The sequence below is a fragment of the Gossypium arboreum genome, chromosome 4, assembly GCF_025698485.1.
Source record: "Gossypium arboreum isolate Shixiya-1 chromosome 4, ASM2569848v2, whole genome shotgun sequence".
In the NCBI taxonomy this organism is placed as follows: Eukaryota; Viridiplantae; Streptophyta; class Magnoliopsida; order Malvales; family Malvaceae; genus Gossypium; species Gossypium arboreum.
The window spans coordinates 64,540,355-64,561,353 of NC_069073.1; the positions used below are offsets into that span (position 1 = coordinate 64,540,355).

Genomic DNA, 20,999 nt, shown 5'->3' on the forward strand with positions numbered 1-20,999 from the left:
CGGAGCTATCGAAATCGGTGTAGTCCTGGTACAAGTTCGATGCCAAACTCTACCTCCGAACAGTGGTAACCACGGTAATTCTTCGGGAAAAACATCCGGATATTCACAAACCACTGGTACCGATTCAAGTTTCTTTCCTGATTCTTTATTATCAAGTACGTACGCAAGATATGCTTCACACCCCTTACTCACATATTTTTGAGCTAACATCAAGGATATTATTGTTGGCAATCCATTCAAGACAGTAGACTCAACTTGGATTATCTCATTATTTGCACACCTCAAATCAATAGTCTTACTTTTGCAATTCACAATCGCATCATGTACGGTCAACCAATCCAAACCGAGAATAACATCAAATTCATCAAACGGTAAAAGCATCAAGTCAGTCGGAAAACAGGAACCTCGAATTACTAGGGGGCATTTCTTACACACCTTATCAACAAGCACATAATGACCTAAGGGATTCGACACTCTAATAACGAACTCAGTAGACTCAACAGGTAAAGTCTTACTGGATGCTAAAGTTTCACATATATAAGAATGAGTAGAACCAGGGTCAATCAATGCAATCACATTAGCATCAAGGAGAGTGAAAGTACCGGTAATAACATCAGGCAAAGAAGCATCCTCGCGTGCACGTATAGCATAAGCTCTAGCAGGAGCACGAGCCTCAAATTTGGTGGTAACATCTCTAGATCCTCTCTGACCGCCACTAGCATTCCCCACCACTCTGATTTACATTCTGTTCAGACAGTCTCGGGCAATCCTTGATAAAGTGGTCAGTTGCTCCGCACTTATAACAGGAGCGGTCATGGAATCTACAACTCCCCGAATGCCATTTACCACAATCACGGCAATCATTACGTCTCGACGATCGTTTCCAACACTGGCAACCGAAGTGACTCGTGTACTCACAGGGGATCGATCACGATCTCGTCTAGAAAAGCCCGAAGTGCCTTTAGATCGGCCTAAATCATCTCTAAATTTCTTCGATGACTATTGAAAGGGCTTCCCCGAAGATCTCTTACGAAACTCCTTTGCTCCCATATCAGCTTTTCTTTTCTCCTTACTGAGCTCTTCGACTTTGCAAGCTCGCTCGACAAGTACCACAAATTCTCTGATTTCTAAAATGCCAACACACAGTTTTATATCTTCGTTCAGTCCATCTTCGAAATGTTTGCACATTACGGCTTCTGAGGAAATGCATTCTCGAGCGTAACGGCTAAGCCTTACAAACTTTCATTCATAATCAGTAACCGACATGGAACCTTGTTTAAGTTCAAGAAATTCTTTCCGTTTTTGATCAATGAATCTCTGGCTGATATACTTTTTCCGAAACTCGGTTTGGAAAAACTCCCAAGTTACTTGCTCTCTGGGCACAACAGAAATCAACGTATTCCACCAATAATATGCAGAATCTCGTAGCAAGGAGATAGTACACTTAAGGCATTCATCGGGTGTGCAAGATAGTTCATCAAGTACCCGAATAGTGTTGTCCAACCAAAATTCAACTTGCTCGGCATCATTGCTGTCTGTAGCCTTAAATTCGGTAGCCCCGTGTTTTTGGATCCCGTCAACTGGGGGCTTATTTAACCTTATCTGTCGATTCTGGGAGGTATTGCGAGTCTGAAATGTATTAGTCGGGAATGGGGTTGTGGAACAGTAGTATTAGTTCGAATGTCTTGATTGAACCATCATTCATTACGCTATAAAAAGCACATCTAGCTTCATCATTCGATTACTAGCAATAGGTTGAGAGTCCACCGTGCGCCTGTCCCTTGTCTTGGGAGCGACGCTACACTCTCAAGATCATCACTACCGCTCGGTTGGGATCGGGATCCATTACTATAAATAAACACATTTTTAACTGTCAGAAATCACCACACTATCAAATAAACACATAATGGCATGTATAGCTAGACCTGAATGTATTACGGTAGTCCTAGAATCGACTAAATCGTAGCTCTGATACCAATAAAATTGTAACGCCCCGTACCCGATACCGTTGCCGGAGTCGAACACGAGGTGTTAACGGACTTAACTCATTTACTTACACAGTTCATTTTAAAATTTCCAGACAAGCTGGCTAACTGCATCACAGTTACTTTAAAAATCATATCTCGAGTTCCAGAATTTGAAAACCGATTCCGTAAATTTTTCCTGAAACTAGACTCATATTTCCATCTAAAATTTTTTTTTCCAGAATTTTTGGTCGAGCCAATTAGTATAGTTTATTAGTTAAAGTCTCCCCTGTTTCAGGGTTCGACTACTCTGACCTTCATGCATTACGACTTAGATATCTCCCTATACAGAGCTTCAATACTTATGCCGTTTGCTTCTAATGAAACTAGACTCAAAAAGGAATCTATAAATACAAAGCATGACTTCTAATTGTCTCTGGTTAATTTATGGTAAATTTTCAAAATCAGAATAGGGGATCCAGAAAACGCTCTGGCCCTGTTTCACGAAAACTTAAACATCTCATAAAATACGGCTCATATGGTCGTTTCGTTTCTTTCATATGAAAATAGACTCATCAAGATTCGATTACATAATTTATTTAATATTTAATTCCATTCCTACTATTTTTAGTGATTTTTCCAACTTACGCTACTGCTACTGTCAGCATCTATTTTAAGGTAAATCTCACCTATTTCATAGTTCCCCATGAATCAATTAGCAAATTGACATACATTATTTTCGAGTATAATCACGATTAGCCACGACGTACGTAGCACCAATAAGACCATGGTTGGCCATTCAAATGGCTAGTCATTACCAAACATTTCCATACCACTTAATAACCATATAACAAGACCATAATGTTATGCTTCAAAATATACGAGCCATTGTCGCATGGCTATACGAATACACATTACCAAAGGGTACTTAATTAACAAAAAGGGTCAGCCCTATACATGCCATTTTTCAAAATTGAACTAAAAGAGTAACAACAGGTGGCTTAGATAGTGTGGATGACTTCGACTTTGACAATCCCGAGTCCGATAGCTGACGAACAAAATCTATAAAACAGAGAATCAAAGTAACAGAGTAAGCATTTTGATGCTTAGTAAGTTCAAGTATGAAATTATTTACGACTAAAGTATAGCGTTCTTATGACTAAATGAATAGTTGCATATACGCATATTCCCAAAATCATACTTACTTCACACCTCAACCAGTATATTCATACAAAGGGGATCAAACCTAGCTAAAGGCCGGAAGTTGTTAATCAATAAAGCGCATACAATCTAAAAAGGAATTAACTTTTCCGATGCATATACGAAACATACCTTATCGTTTGGATTTTATGAGCGTATTAATTGAAATTATTACAGCAAGATCGCTCATTTCCAAACCCAAGTACCTTCGGGATTTAGTCGGATATAGCAACTCGCACAAATGCCTTCGGGTCTTATCCCAGATATAGTCAATAGCACAAAAGCCTTCGGGACTTAGCCCGGATATAATCACTAGCAAAAATGCCTTCGGGACTTAGCCCGGATATAATCACTAGCACAAATGCCTTCGGGACTTAGCCCGGATATAATCACTAGCACAAATGCCTTCGGGACTTAACCCGGATATCATTCGAATAATCATGCACATATATCAATAAATCATGACACATCCATATCTCATTTTCATTACTAAAGCTCAACACAAGACACTTATCAAACCTTACCAATTTCGGCTCACTAGCCACATACAAAGAGCATGATTTTGAGTGGCTTTCTAACATGATCTCTATACACATTCGGCCACCCGTCATAAGTATAAACTAATCACCTCAATATATAATTCAAGTGGAATCATTATATCTCCGTTTATTCGTTATGCTTATATGACATGACTTAATCAAATCATAAACTAAGTTTCATTACTTGAAGACTTACCTCGAATGTTGTCGAACGACTTCAACGGCTATTCGATTACTTTTCCTTTCCTTATCCGAAATTGCCCCCTATGCTCTTGAGCTTAAGTTCAACAAATTTTAAACTAGTCATTAATCGACTATTCAAGTATTACTTTCAGAATATAATACATATAGATTCGACTTTCACACATATAGATTATAGTAAGCTTTATAAAAATCAATAAATAATTCATTAGCAAATTTTCATTAATGTTTACAATATAATTACAATTTCCCTATAAGCTGACTTACTGAGCAACAGTCACTAAAGTTTTTATAACTGGAGCTACGAAACTTCAAATCAGTTGCCGTAAATTTTCCTTGTCAGAAGACTCATTTATCTATTATCCATAAAATTTTCAAAATTTTCCGTTTAGCCCAACAATACCAGATTTTTCTTAAAGTTCACCGTGTTTCACTATTTGACTAAACTGACTACTCTTCTCTACGAATCAAATTTCTCATTGTACAGAATTCAAAATATGTTTTCATTTATTTCATTTGAAACTAGACTCATTAAGGAGTCTAAGCACATAAATTTTATCTTAGGGCCATTTTTGTACAATTTATACTGATTTTATGAAAACAGAACAGGGAATCTAGTAGTCATTTTGACTCAGCCCCACAACACTTCAAATATCTCAAGATTAGAAGCTCTTTTGTTTTTATAGTTTCTTTTGTAAGAAACTAGACTCTTCAAGCTTTAATGACATAATTTATTAAGCTTTTAACTCAACTCCTACAAATTATGGTGATTTTCCAAAATCACCTTACTGCTGCTGTCCCCAAGCAAATTATTACCAAATCACTCTCTCACACATTCTTTGTATACATTTCATTTAAGCATGTATCTCAACAATCAAATTCATCATATAAATATCTATAAATTCACTCAAACAATCTCAATACAACACATGGTGCTCAAACCATTATTCAAGTTCAAAACTCGGCTAATACACATATATACACTAGTAATCAAATACTAACATTTGCATTTCACCTTAATAGCTAGCTTAGCAAACCTTAATTTAACATATACTTGTTCATAACACAACTAAAGCATCCTCTCCATTCCATCAATTCAAAACACATACATTACCCAATAATATCCAAAATCATATTCGGCCTTAGTACACAAATTGTTAGCCGATTTTTCTCCATTTAGCAACTAATGCACATATGTACTCATTTGTTAGACTCTACTTCGCCTAACTACCATTTTTTTTTCATCCAAATAACATGAACAACAACCATTTCTTGAACATTTTCTCTTCAACAATTCTTCATAAAACGTAAAGACTATAACCCAATCTCATCCTTTAATAACTAAAACCGAATGCTCAAGACACCACACCATTTCAAATTTTGGTCATGGGTTAAGCAAAGAACTTAATGACTAACTAAAAAAAATGCTAAAAATCTAAGAATCATCCTTGAACTTACCTTGATTTAGCTAACCACCATAGCTGAATTTCTCCAAGCTTTTTCTCTTCTAGGTACGGCAATGAGGAGGAGCAACCTAGCTAACTCTTTTTTTTTTCTTCTCCTACTAACCACTATTATTTTATTATCCATGCTCTTTATTTTATTACTTATGCTATAAAATATAAAGCTACTAACTAATAATTAATACATATTGTATGTATATAACCCATCATGGCCGGCCACTACTATCATAAGTGGAAATTTGACATGCAAACACATTATTTTTATGACATGCACTAATAGATCCTTATAGATTAACCTATCACATTTCAAAAGTGTCACACATAAGTCCTATTAACTAAATTCACATGCTATCGACTAAATCGAAGCTTAAAACTTTCACACATTCATATTCACATATTTTAGACAATAAATATCATATTCAAATACTTCGGTGACTCGGTTTAGCGGTCCCGAAACCACTTTCCGGCTAGGGTCAATTTAGGGTTGTCACACATAACTATGTGTTAGAATGAGAATTTGATGTTGCCATAGAATGGAAAAATGATCAGCATGTCATAAAACATAAGAATAAGGGATGAAGTTTAATTCCCGAGCCTAGGGGAAAAAGTGTAAATATGCAAAAGTTTAGGGGCAAAATTGTAATTTTGCCAAAGTTTGAGTTAAGGACTGTTTTGAATAGTACATTAATTAAATAAGTAAAATATGATGTTTTAGATCCCGAAAAATGAGATTTGGATCTAGAATGGGAGAAAAATCGAAAATCGGAAAAGTTGGTAAAATGGTCGATTTAGTATCGAGGTAAGTTCATATGTATAATAAGCATTAATTTATGCATGTTTCAATGTAAAATTGATATATTTACTATGATTGCCAAAGTGTTGAAAGTAAGTGTAATTATGATGATTTAAATGTTAAATATTAATTCGACATGGAAATGAGAAAGTGTGTCAGTTTGTATGTAAATAATACATTATCTTTATTATGTTTTTGTATTTTAGCATATTTTATGTATTGTAGCTGATTTTTGAATCATAATTGACTATTGGAAGTATGAAATCAAGTATTAGAAAAAGAGAGAAATCCCGGTTGAACCTTCGAAAAGATTGGATTATACAGATGGTATGTAGCTAGGTCACATATATGGTGCTGAGTGCACATCATGTGTACAAGAGAGCTACGGGATATATGTAGCTAGGTCGCATGCGTGGTTCCAGGTGAAGGACACCATGTAGACAAGAGAGTTACGGGATATATGTAGCTAGGTCGCATGCGTGGTTCCAGGTGAAGGACACCATGTAGACAAGAGAGCTACGAGATAAACTGGTTAGGTCACTTGGGTGGTACTAACTGCTCACCATGTGTACAAGAGAGCCAAAATTATGTGTACAATCGAGCTAGGTCACATGAGTGGTGCTAAGTGAAGGCCACTATGTGTACAAGAGAGCTTCGATTTTAAAGGTGGGCTGTGTGCGATACCATCGCGTATCTGTTATTATTCCGAAGCGTTCAACTGGGAAATTGATTAAATGAAATTGTGTATGACTTTGTGATGATAAATGTAAGTATATACGTGTGTAACTTATGAGAAATATGCTCGATACGTGATTGGAAATTGGAAAGATTGTTATGGGAAAGTGATGTATACAATTGAAGTGTGAAAGATCAAAATTGACAATAAAACTGTTCTAGATAGTTGCAGTAATGTGAATCTAAAAATTTACCAAAAATAGTAGAAATTGAATTAGAGACTGAATCACATATCAAATCAAAGCTTAATAAGTCTATTTTCATATAACAGAAACAGAGCAAGCAAAGGAATTCTATATTATGAGATATTTAAGTTTTTGAGAGACTGGTTTAGAATGACTACGTAATCCCCTGTTATGACTTAAAAAAATCATTAAACATTGTAAAAAAATAATTATGGGATATAATTTATATGCTTGAAATCCTTAATGAGTCTAGTTTCAAATGAAATAAACGATAACATCCTTTGAATTCTGTACAAGGATAAAATTGATTCGTAGTGAAGAGTGGTCAAAACAGTTGAGCAGTGAAACAAGGGTAAATTCAATGAATAAAATGTACTAATTGGCTGGACAAAAAATTTTGAAAATTTTATGGTAAGAATATATGTGAATCTAGTTTCAAGGAAAATTAACGGTTTGTAATTTGGAGTTCTGTAGCTCCAGAAATAATTTAGTTTCTGGTACTCTACTAGACAGCTTATTTTGAACCTGTTTATGATTGTAATAGTAAAAGTATGTGTGTTTGTGATGGTAATATTCCGGGAACATATTGTGACTTTGTTTAACGTATGATAATGTATTGTTTATTAATATTTACATACTTAATTACTAAGCTATAATGCTTACTCCCTTCCTTTCCTTTTTCCTATAGTGTCGTAAATGTTAGCTGGAGTTGGAGGTCGCCGGAGGTTAAATCACACTATCAAACTATTGATCGATATATAACGGTTTAAAGTATTTTAAGTCTTTGGCATGTATGGAGACTCGTTTAATTGTTATTAAGTTGCTAGGAATTGGCTTCAAATACTGACCTATGTTATTTGAAGGTCTCTATTGTATAAAGTCATTTAATGTAGATAGTCTTGATTATGTTATTAATTAAATGATGCAATTTATGAATGTGCATGCTTGCCTATGTGTGTGGTTGAATTAAAGCATGATATGGGCCTTGTAAGCTCTTTTTAAGGGACAGCTTGAATGTGTTTGAAAAAGTTTTAAATTAGAGTGAAATTATGAATCAGTTTTATACGATGATTAGTGATTAAGTCCGGTAATGCCTCGTACCCTGTTCCGGCGTCAAACACGGGTGAGGGGTGTTCCAAATTCGGCACACCACCTCCTCTCATCTCAACTCCCCATGATTTTCTCCTAAAATTCCTCCATGTCTTCCACTCATCTCTCAACTACTCAATTCAAAATCTACTCGAACACTTCAGTGTTTCGGTCAACCCACAACACTCCCACAACACAGCAACAAAATAAACACTCCACTGTGCGTACTAGGATTTGAACCTTAGACCTCAAGCAACTACCACACGCCACTTATCCTTAGACAAGCAAGCCTTTTTCTGTCATGTTATAAACATATTAATTTAAAAGACCTACTGACTAAAGACAAGGTTTATTCCTCTAAAAACAAAAACTTTTGCACAAGCCAAGGTTTGAACCCAAGACTTCTCAGACTCTTCCCAGAACACTTAACCACTGAAGTAGATACACAGTTGTGTGTCACAAACATACAAAAATAATTATTTAGGATTTTGGGGTGTTGCAACTTGTGTGGTTTACCCTTTAATTCCATAAAATATTTTATAAATTTTTCTTAAAAAAATTGTTTCTAGTTAAATTTCTTAATTAATAAAAAGATAATTTCAATCATTACCTATAAGTACTATATGGAAGTAATGTTATGGGCGATGCTTATTTGACACATCATACAAACCTTTTCTTTTAAATAAATTTGATTGGATTAATAGTTATTAAAAAATTGGTACAAGACATGACCCTTGGGTTAGTCAATACACCCTGGTAATCAAACAAAAAACATAAAAGAAACATTAAATGAAACCCATCCCAATCTAGTTTGCCCCCAAAGAATGTAAAACCAAAACATTCCAGACTAGAAAAAATCTTTAACACCTGAGACAACAAAATCAGGAGAAACTTCCATCACATTCCTTTTGAGCAGCAAACAATGATCCACATATACCCTATATTTTCCCCCATCTTTAGCTCTCCCCTCAATTCGAAGCCTCTATCCATCATCGGTCAATTTCTACTGTCTCAATCGTGTGTGATACACGGTCTTGTTGCACGGCCGTGTGCCCCCTAGGATAACCCTTCGAATTAAAGTCAGTATACCTTACAGGTTTGGCACAGCCTAGACATACGGGCGTGTCTACTGGCCGTGTGTGGCACACGGGCTGGCACATGGGCGTGCGGTCGGCTGTGTGACCCAAGTCAGTAACCTCTCCACTTTTCCCAAGTTAGTAGGTATGCCCTGTTTTCACATGGCCTGTGACATGGGCGTGTCTAGTAGCCGTGTAAGGCACACGGCCTGTTCACATGGGCATGTGACCCTTAAATGTTGAAAAATTTTCTAAGTTTTTCAAAGATTGCAAATGTTATCGGTTTAGTCCTGAATCACTTCTAAGCATGTTTTAAGGTCTCGTAAAGCCTTATAAAGGAAAATGTGAATGATTTGAATGGATTTTATATATGAATGCATAAATGTATATGTTTTGTATGTGAAAGATGTGTATTGATCGATAATCGTAACCCTATTCTGGCAACAAATACGGGTTAGAGGTGTTACAAAATGAGCCACTCCATTGGCTGATCTAAATGCATACATGAAAATACAACTCTGAAATTCTTTACTTAAACACTTTGCATCCTTTACGTAGGCCAAGATTTCAGATCTATCTTCCTCATCCATCTAAGCCTTCTTCACCACAGTCATTGAATTCACTTTGACCTTCACTACCCTTATGCCTAGGTCCAAACCCATTGCCTGGATGCAAGCCAAGGCTTTAGCCACAAACGCCGAAGGTATGTTTTTGTTAATCATTATTTTCGAGCCTATTACCTGTCCTCTTGAATCCCTGCTAACAATACTAGAACATGACTTCTTTTCTTGAATTCTATATGCAACATCAAAATTTAACTTAACACAGGTTTTCTGGTATCTTCTATCGCTCGGCCACCTCCCTCCTCTCAAGTAACTTATTGCTCAGATTATCCAACTCCCTAAGATAATTCTTAATAAAGTTTGCAATGACTAATCCATCTTTTTTTTGCACCCATTTGTTTTTGCCCGTCCAAATTGCCCATAAAGCACATGTAAATTCTTTACATTGATTTTTTCGAATTCTGTTAAAAAATGTAGGCAATCCTATCTATATTTCCCATGTCTATAATAGTTTAGGGCCATACAAAGTTCAAGTGATTCCAAACCTTTTTTGTAATTCATCAATCATGTATTACATGTTCTGTTGTTTCTGCTTCCTCTTTCGAATCTAGGACAAACTACCGTTCCAATCAATCTTCTGTTATGTAGATAATTAAATTTTGGGAAGAAAATTACAGGCTATTCTTCATGTTGTAATTTTTATTTTTGGTGGTAGATTCAGTAGCCATATTTTCTTATAAAGGTTCCTTTTTAAAACATTATATAACAATGATCAAATTCCAATTTAGATTTTTGTATTACACTTAAATTTGAGATTTGACTTTTATAATTTAAATTTTTTTACATAATTTGTCATCTGAACTTTTATAATATCATTAGTTAATCTAAGTATTAAAATATTAACATCAATTTTTAAGAATTATTAACACCATTAAAATTATTTTTAAATTCAAATCTATTAAAATATTATTATTTTGTTATATATCTACCAAGTGGGTTTTTTTTTTAGTTTTAAAATGTCACACTAATGAATTTTGTAGAAGACTTCTAAAGGTGCTAACAACTAGACTTGAATTTTTAAATTTAAAAATAAATGGACAAAATTCTTGAAAATAAAACAATGTGGACTAAATTTTGAGTGTTTTTATAGAAAGGAATAAGTGAGAGGAAAGACAATAGGAAAAATAAATCATTCTCTATTCTAATGCATAAAAGTCAATCATTTCACATTTAAATGATAAGAGAAATGAAAATGTAAGAAGGGTATATTTTAGTTCAAAATTATTGATTTTCAAATTTTCTCTTATTTTTCAGCTCTATCAAATAGTGGCTGGAAAGACAATTACTTCTATTTTCTCAAAATTTCCATATTTCTTACCAAACACTATGAAAAAAATATATTTTTTTTCTATCTTTCCATTTTTCTACCCTTCAATTTTCGATCTTTTCAAATTTCTAGTATTGGATCCGTCCCCAAGAATTTCAACGTGGAATATTGGAAGTGTAGATTTGGAAATAACATTAATCTAAGACAGATAAGGTTTCTCCCTACCCTGCTAATACAACAATACTTCCATTCAAGTCACGAATAAACTTTCTCTACATTTTTTCTCCCATATTAATACTCTTTTTTGGTGTATATTTTTCAGTCTTAAGGTTTGACTGTACATTGAATTTCAAATCCTTCGCTTCCTTTGAATCTCTTTTCATGTGTGATACAAAAATTACATGGAGAGGAGCTCCATCTTTTGAAGTGGAAAAGCAAAGTTACCCTTTAAGTTTAGGAAAAGGAAGAAACAATTTACATCTACTGGGAAGAGCAGATTTTGTATTTTCATCTCACTTCCATGACATCGGCAGATTGTTAGCATAGTAGCTGGTCAGGGCCATGGAAATGTTTTGGTTCCCAAGACTGGCTGCTTATTCTTCTTCGAAGGTTGTTTTGTTTGTATGAGATGAGACCTAAGGCTGTATTCTTCTAACTGTTCAATATCAGTAGCAAGAAATCTTGTCAAAGATAAAGATAATAGATATGACAGTAAATATATGAAAATAGAAACAAAACTTTGCACTTGCACTATCTATTTTAGCCAGCTCATATGGTGAGCTGACGTTAGCCAACCAGTTGGATAGGGATGGCCTGACCTACAGTCGCAACATGGTAACCACAAGTTGATTATGACATCATCCTATGGTTTAAACTTTGATCCATGCAAATGAAAGTTCCAGGTCCAAGCAATATATAATGGTTAGTTGTTAATCATATTTAATCCAAGAATTCAAGATCTGACAAGACATGTAATGTGTGATCACCTGCAGATCTGCGGTTGAAGCCAACAGAGCTTCACATTGGTCAAGCATGTTTTGCTCTTGTGCGGAAATTGCAGCAAGCTCAGAAACCCAATTGTTTACCCCTTCCACCTACATCACATCAAATATTGAGAACCGTTAAGCATCTGGAATGAATTACTAACATAAAAAACACAAATCAGCTATGAAGTCACATGCTAATAATATCCGAATTCTGAGTTTTTTTTTTTCTAACTGCTTGTGTTGTCAGCAATTATGTCAAAATAATGAAGAAAATGGTGGGTTGGATAAATACCTTTGGGACTAAAGAACAAATGGAGGATCCCATAGCCTGCATCACGTCGACAACAGAGCAAATAGCAGCTTTCAATGATTCACTGTCCGCCTGATAAGTACAAAATACAGTGAGCATGTCAAGATTTCTCTTTGCGGATATCAGTCCAAAGTACTTCTCTAAACAAACTTACCCTTCCCCCATCAGTTACGGGAAGATGGAGGGTGGTCGCCTTTAGATCTTCTACTGCTCCAGCTAAACAACGTATATGATCTCTTTCAAGTAACACCCAATCCTTGAGGTATCCTATCTGCATGACTCATGTATAAACATACATGAAAACTCTATAGACTGACAAAAATAAAAAAAAAGCTACAAATTGGTATCCATAAGCATGACTGAGTTGAAAATAATTGTCTCTATGTCTGATTGTCAAAGGCACTGGTGTTGCTTATCTATCCTCCATGGTTATGCAACAGAGTCAGTGGTGATGTTTTCCTCCTAGCTTCGTCCTATATAAGTTCTAAATTTATAGCTTCACTTTTAGAACTTGTTGAATAAGTAAGCCTCATAAATATGGGGATGTGGAATACACTTGAATCAAATAAAATTCTTAGCACCAACCCAGATGGGAAAATTCAGACATATGAAAAGATTATTAACTGGAATTATGTAGGAGCAAACTACTGAGGCTTGGGGCAAAATGCATGATGCAGAATGAACCTTCAGTCATGGCTTTTCAATTTAACTGTTAGACATGGCTTTCTTCATTTACATAAAAGGTTAGCACAATTAGAAGATTATTATCTGTGGGCTGAACCTCCTTTAGGAAAGGCCAGCAGTTTCGATTCTCTAATTAAGACATAGATTTATTGATTATGATTTTATTTCAATTGAGTTTTTTCTTGAATTCTCAATGTTATTTTATTTCAGTTGAGTTCTTTTCTTTTTAGAATATGTTGATCTTTATTTAAAGATAAATGAAATAATAAACACTAAGTTGAAACTTTATAAAAAAAAAAATCTTCACAAAAATCATGGCTGTCACAAATCAACTTTACTTCTAGCTCATATCTAATAACTCGTCCTTTCTTTAAACTTAATCTCGATGAATTACCTAATGAAATAGATACAAGAGATGATGGAACTTAATTGTTAGTTGTTTCATTATTAAAATGTGTAGTTTTTTATTCATCAAACCATGCTCATGTTTATGGGAGTTGCTAGTAAAGAAAGCTTAGCTGGGTTATTTTTGAAAAATGTTGGTGAGAAGTTTGAAGAGATTTATCGAAGGTGTTAAAAAATGAGAAAAAGCTTGTGAAGGTTCACGATCTTTATCTATTTCAATTATTAGTAATGAAAGGATTAACCGTGTGATAGTAATGGTTTTATTGAATAAAATTACCTTCAATTTGACTACAATGATGATTGATGGAAGTGTGCGGACGAGACAAATGTATCACTTTGGGGGAAGTTACTTTTCCCAAGATTATCTTGACTCCAAGCTTGAGAACAAGCTCTTTCTCCAAAAGGAGAACAATGTTGTAGATGCTTTGCGGCCAAATCTATGTTAGGAAAGGCCATTAGTTTCTGTTCTCTAATTAGGGCTTAGGTTTTTCGGTTGCAATTTTATTTTAGTTGATTTCATTCCTTTCCAGAGTAAGTTTCTTATTTATATAATAAGCCTGATCCTTATTTGAAGGACAAATGATAATAAAACTTATGTGGATTTTTTATCAAAACCTGAAGAAATATAGGTCTCTCTTTAGAGTCCTAAAGCTTCAAGCTCCCTTTAATGAGCTTGAATGATTTTCCCTTCTATCACCCTACGACTCAATCCCAAACTCAGGACAATAACCCATTTAAAATCTTACAAGACACTTTAATTCCTTTAATCAACATCTCAGCCAAATTAAGAAGCTTGGAGGCTCGCATCAATGCTATATATCATCCCTGTAACCATGTAAAAATAAAGTAGGCCCCTTACTGATCTCAATATACTTCCAAAATCTGTGAATGGATAAAAAATATACTAGTGATAAGAAATTTAGACCTATAGAGTGGCCAAGGCATAGCTTAGTGATATCCACATTTCCTCTAAAAGGTTCAATCTCCCTTTCCCTACAACGCCACAATTTAGACCTAATAGTTGAAAGAATAAGCATGCACTGAATACCTCCGTTTAGCTTCACTTGGAGTTGCAAATAAAAATGTGCCTAAACTATTATTATAATGTCGAATTTAAAATATAATGGCATTTCTAACATCAAGACTATAGAATAAAAGTTTGTTGTAGAAGAACGATAGTGTTACTGAGAGAGGCATTACTTGATCATTCAAAATAGAGTTCAACTTGAGCTCTGACTTCAATCGTTGGAGATTGATTCTTTTCTTGATCAAAGCATCCCACAGACCCAAAGTCGCATTCCAAACATTGTATGCAGTTTCCTGCAAGAACATGTCAAAATTTTACTCTAATAGATTTAGCATGTTGTATGCCATATCTAAAGCTCCCCATCATATGCATATGAAACTACCATGAGTTTCTTCATCATAGGGAATGCATGATCCATGCCATATTTGAAGGTCTAAGCCCATCATATGCCTATACATTGTAATGGAGTTCCTCACAGTAGGAAACTGATAACTTGGACCAAGATGCAAATAGGAAAATAACCAGAAATTTTTCTTTATTCAATAATTAAGTAAACGTAAGATAAATGAAATTTTCCTATTCATATCATCAAAGGTTATCTCCATGAAATATATGCTAATATTTGTTGACAGAGTTGTTCCCTAAGACAAGAAATTTACCTTCGCATTTACTTTCTGAATATACAATACAGCTTCTGAATGGGCATTGGCATATCGCCACTGCAAATAACGATTGTAAAGAAGATGCAGTTGATGAGCATCCTCGATGAAGCTTGCACTTTTTCTTACCTTCTGAAAATCAGTGATAAAACTGATATCTGGAGTTGAGCTATGGGATTGACTCGATGAGGTGGATGTCCTCATCCGAGTTGGACTAACTACCCTTGGAGTTGGACTGACTCCTCTTGGAGTTGAACTGATAACTGAGGTCGAGCTATGGGATTGATTCGATGAGGTGGACGTCCTTATCTGAGTTGGACTAGCTACCATTGGAGTTGGACTGGTAACAGAAGTTGAGCTATGAGATTGACTCGATGAGGTGGACGTCCTCATCTGAGTTGGACTAGCTACCATTGGAGTTGGACTTGTAACTGAAGTTGAGCTATGGGATTGACTCGATGAGATGGATGTCCTCATCTGAGTTGGACTAACTACCCTTGGAGTTGGACTGGCTCCTCTTGGAGTTGAACTGATAACTGAAGTGGAGCTATGGGATTGACTCGATGAGGTGGATGTCCTCATCCGAGTTGGACTAACTACCCTTGGAGTTGGACTGAACCCTCTTGGAGTTGAACTGATAACTGAAGTTGAGCTATGGGATTGACTCGATGAGGTGGATGTCCTGATTGGAGTTGGACTGACTCCTCTTGGAATTGAAATGATAACATTTGGAGTTGGACTTACTCCTCTTGGAGTTGAACTGATAACTGAAGTTGAGCTATGGGATTGACTCGATGAGGTGGATGTTCCCATCCGAGTTGGACTGACTACCTTTGGAGTTGAACCAATAACTGAAGTCAAGCTATGGGATTGGCTCGATATGCTGGATGTTCTTATTCGAATTGGACTGACTACCCTTGAAATTGGACTGACTCCTCTTAGGGTTGAAATGTGAACTGAAGTTGAGCTATGGGATTGACTTGATGAGGTGGATGTCCTCATCCCAGTTGGACTCACTACCCTTGGAGTTGGAATGACTCCTCTTGGAGTTGAACTGATAACTGAAGTTGAACTATGGGATTGACTTGATGAGGTGTATGTCCTTATCTGAGTTGGACTCACTACGCTTGGAGTTGGATTGACTCCTCTTGGAGTTGAACTAATTGAAGTTGAGCTATGGGATAGACTCAATGAGGTTGATTTCCTCATTCGAGTTGGACTGATTACCCTTGGAGTAAGACTGACCTCTCTTAAAGTTGAACTAACTACTGGAGCTGAGCTATGGGATTGACTTGATAAGGTTGATGCCCTCATCCGAGTTGGACTGACTCCTCTTGAAGTTGAACTTATAACTGAAGTTGAGCTATGGGATTGACTTGATAAGCTCGATGTTCTCATCCAAGTTGGACTCACTACCCTTGGAGTTGGACTGACTCCTCTTGAAGTTGAACTGAGAACTGAAGTTGAGTTTTGGGATTGACTTGATGGGATGGATGTCCTAATCTGAGTTGGACTGACTTCCCTTGGAGGTAGACTAACTCCTCTTGGAGTGGGGCTAACTCCTCTTGAAGGTGGACTAGAAGGTCCTGCCGGATATGGACTAATGCCCCTAGAAACAGAGGTCCTACTTGGTGACTGAGATCGAGATCCAGAATTTGCTACGGTCGATTTTTCCAATGAACTTGCACAAAGGATCCCAGTAGGTACAGTTGCCCGCAGAGGCTTATCATTAATTAAAATTGCCTCAGACCCTACTCGACCAATTTCTTCATGTGATAACAACCTTGCAGTATCGCCAGAAGTTTTTTGTAGAGGTTTACCTAAATTATTAGACATTGGCATTCTTTTCAGTGATGATACTGCTCCTGGAACCGGTGTAGATAAATTTTTAACAATCTTATCCCCCAAATCCACACTTTTGTTCAATGAATTGGAAGATAATTTCCCACCAATTCTACTTGGCCATCGATGATGATCTATCAATCGGCTAGGCAAATCATCAACAGGTTTTGCATTTTCAGACTGATCAGCTGCATTTTTCCCATCAAGTAGATTTCTCTTTCTCTCTGGACTAGGCTTTCGTGATAAGGTAGAGGTCTCTGATTGTTGTTTATGAGCCACATTTGAAGGTGGTTTCAATGTGCGATCCAAGGAAACATTACTACCAGACTTTTCTTTTTCCTTTTGGCTAAGAGGAATAGAAATATCATCAGATTGAAATGAAACACTATGACTTCTCATAGTAGAAGGCCATAAACTTTCTGGTATACGATCAGCTGATAGCCTTCTAGATGAACTTGGCATAGATTTTGATGAATCATGAACTGGAGTAGAAGGATTTTCATGCGACGGTGGTGTTGATGGACGCTTCCTCTCAGCTGACACAGCTCTCTTTTGCACCACCTGGAAAGGTGTAGGGCTTGTTCTAGTTAGGTTTGGAGATGGAAAACGCCTAGGAACAGAAGATGTTGGTGGAGTGGGTACTTCATAACTCGAACTAACTTCCTTAGTTGGAGGATGGCTGGTAGTGAATACTGCATTGTTCTTTTCAGCAGGAACAAGGGGTGGTCTTATGGTATCCACAACAGCAGCAAGCTTCCATAATCGTTGCTCTGATTTACATCCATCCATCCGAACTCTCCAAACTAAACCACGTTGATGGGATTTTCCAAATAAAAAACAAACCTACATTTAACAGACTGACTTTTAGATGAATCCCACATGTATATAGAATAACACTCACTGCTCAAAAAGAAGATATTTTTCCCTGGAATAAATCTGCCACTAACAAAAAATTAGATACATACCTGCATAATGGCAAAAAGGAAAGGAATAATTAAAAACACTATCGTAGGAGAATAAAATAAAACTTTACATAATCTTAGATCTGACTGATGAATAGCTAGAGAATTACAAGAAAATAACAAAGGAGCGTGGTTATTCATCAAGAAAAGCCCAAATCCAAGCAGATCAAATCAAACAATAACAATGAGTAGCAACATCAGGTACAATGGAAAGTCCTTAAAAATTTCAGTCCAGTTCTATCCAACTTATATTAACGTTCACTATACTTTTTGGTTAAATCTACACCAGAGTGCAAATGCAAAGTACTGAGGGGTCTCTTATGGAAATGAGAAACTAGACTGTTAAATCTGTACTGGTTCCTAGAAGACAACAATAAGAAAGGTGAGTAGTGTCTGTGTGTGTATGAGAGAGAGAGAAGGCTTCTCTCTCTAAATGTCACTGGTTTTGTCCATGTTAACATTTATTTTGGGTAAACTATAAAAATAGTCACTTTTGTTTAGCTTAGATTACATTTTAGTCACTTATGTTTGAAACATTACGTTTTAGTCACTTACGTTATCGTTTTTTTATGAATTAGTCACTCTACCATTAAACTCCGTTACCTCCCTAATGGTGGTCCTACATAGCAGTCCAAATAGATTTTAAATACCAACTTGAATTGCCATGTAGGACCGTCTAACGAGGTAACGAAGCTTAACAGTAGAATAAATACTTTATAACAAAATAATAACGTGAATGACTAAACTATAAGGTTTCAAATATAAGTGATTAAAATGTAATTTGAAGCAAACAAAAATGATTATTTTTGTAGTTTACCTTTATCTGTTGTGCTTCTCATGAGAATGCCATGGTCGGCTAGGCAGAAAAAAAAAACCGTAGCCCCACTCTGGCTTCTTCCCTTCCTTCAATGACTTCTAGTTTGCTTTCCATGAAAAGGAATTAGGAAATGATCCCAACAAACAATTGCATCTAAAAATAAGAAAAAATTTTAAATTACATGGGAGTTATACTTGAGATCGCATGTATGATTTACTAAATGACGTTAACATTAACATATAACAATTAAAAACTTAAAATGCAACTAACAAAAAGAGAAATAATTTAAGGTTGTTTGTTGGTGTTCATATCTGTTTAATACACCTAAAATAATTGTAAAGAAAAACAAGAAAAATATTGAACCTTTGTAGTGCTAATGTAGTTGAATATATGGGAAAGGACGTGGAGGGTCACATGCAAGGAAGATCATTGTCCATCCCCACAAATTAACAGTAAAAACTTTGAATAATACTTGAGAAGGTCTGTAATCAGATAAAATATTGTTTCTAAATTAAACAATTATTTCTAAATTGACCATTTCTTTTCTTTTCTTTTTTGTTTTCCAAATTGAGGAACGAAAATAGATGGAAGCACGATAATTTTGATTAAAATTGCAATAATTAAGAAGAGCTAAAGTCTTTTAATTGAAAACTTGAAAAGAATCCAAATCATAACAATGTCTATATTAGACAGAGTTATGTCGCTAAAATTGAGGACAAAAATACAATAATCAAAATAACAAAACTGCTTCATGTAAATCTATCTGAAAGAAAGATGCAGAAATTGTTCACTGAATCCATCCACCAAAAATATCAAAAAAATTGATTACTTTATACTAATTTAATCTAGTACCTTTTCTTATTTTTGTTTTATCTTAATTTAATTCGGTGATCTAAGGAGACGATCAAAACAAAGCAAAAGGCTGAAAATTAATTTCAACATATATCTCAGAATAAAGAAGAAATAAATTTTATTTAATTAAAAAAACTCACCTCCTTCAATCTAAAATTTCTTCCAAATGATTTGAATCACAAAAATTTTAACCTTTAATTCTTTGAAGTTCAACATAAAAAAGGAACCTAGAGAGTGATAGCTTGAGGAAAGGAGAGACCGCCGGAATTGGTCAGAGCGCAAATAATCCGGCGAGAGATGGACACCGATTGGATTTCTTGTTTTTATTTATAAAGAGAAACGTGCGAGAACTGAAATAAAATAAAATAAAAGAAGAAACAGGGAGAAATAAATTGAGGGAAAATAAAACGGTTTTTCAGTTTGAAAGGGACTAAGAATGGCGTCGTTTTTGCGCCAACCTGTTTTATTGGGATTTTCAGAACTTGCAACTTCGAAGGAGAAGACAAGTTTTCTTTTGTCATGCAATCTTCTTAAAAGCATTTTTTATACATTTGTTATGAAATAAGTTAATGAATATTTTATTTATAGTTAATTTAATTGCTCTAAATATTTAATATCAATCCTTAGGTCTAATAATTTCTTTTGGACACCTCGTTGAATAACCATCTTAATTATGAAGTGGTTGTTATCAAAATTTCAATGTACGCTTCATACGAGGCTTATGCTAACGAATCACATTATAATTTTCAAGTAAAATCTCTTATTGCATCCCATAAAATCTTTCATAATTCTATTACAATCTCGTCCATCAACTATATCCATATAAGATTAAAGTAGTTTTTGTCATATTAATCATGACTAAACCCATCCATAGTCACATATGTAAATATAGTCAAATGACATAGATTAATCATGGATGCGTAACATGGATATTACACGCAATGTGAACCAAATATGTCTATTTCCAACTGATCCTCCTTAAATTTAAATGAGGTCAGTATCAAATAAATTGAATAACTCATTTTTTATTAGAAAATAACCAAATACATAAATGTCTGAAAACACATATAAATCAAATAAAATACAAACTCCTTCCAAGTCATGATATCCTTAAATAATTTAACGCCCATATGAGCAATGCATTCATGAAAGACATTGGGTGGTAAACCTTTTGTGAGCGAATCTACTATAATGGAGTTTGTGTAACAACCTATTTTCTAGTGGTGTCAAAAACAATAGTTTTGGGACCATAATTCCGACGTGAGATTCCTAAAAAAAATTATTTAATATTTATGAGCCAAATAAAGTATTATATTAAAT

The 20,999-nt window shown here is 35.2% G+C and overlaps 1 protein-coding gene across 4 annotated transcripts; it reads right to left on the reverse strand.

The window, feature by feature from the left end:
• Positions 1-11,303: 11,303 nt before the first annotated feature.
• Positions 11,304-20,235, reverse strand: LOC108458372 (AUGMIN subunit 8-like). Of its 4 annotated transcripts, XM_053026520.1 has the most exons (8): positions 19,820-20,235; positions 18,828-18,980; positions 15,207-17,891; positions 14,721-14,840; positions 12,586-12,702; positions 12,414-12,503; positions 12,122-12,229; positions 11,304-11,790 (listed from the first exon to the last, which is right to left on the reverse strand). In XM_053026520.1, exons 3-8 carry the CDS (start codon positions 17,835-17,837, stop codon positions 11,689-11,691), a joined length of 3,168 nt encoding a protein of 1,055 aa, XP_052882480.1. In that variant the 5' UTR covers positions 17,838-17,891; positions 18,828-18,980; positions 19,820-20,235; the 3' UTR covers positions 11,304-11,688. The 4 variants fall into 4 exon arrangements, with proteins under 4 accessions (XP_052882480.1, XP_017613227.2, XP_017613226.2 ...); XM_017757738.2 differs by lacking the exon at positions 18,828-18,980; XM_017757737.2 differs by lacking the exon at positions 18,828-18,980 and having other exon boundaries at positions 15,207-18,013; positions 19,820-20,229.
• Between the last annotated feature and the right edge of the window lie 764 nt (positions 20,236-20,999).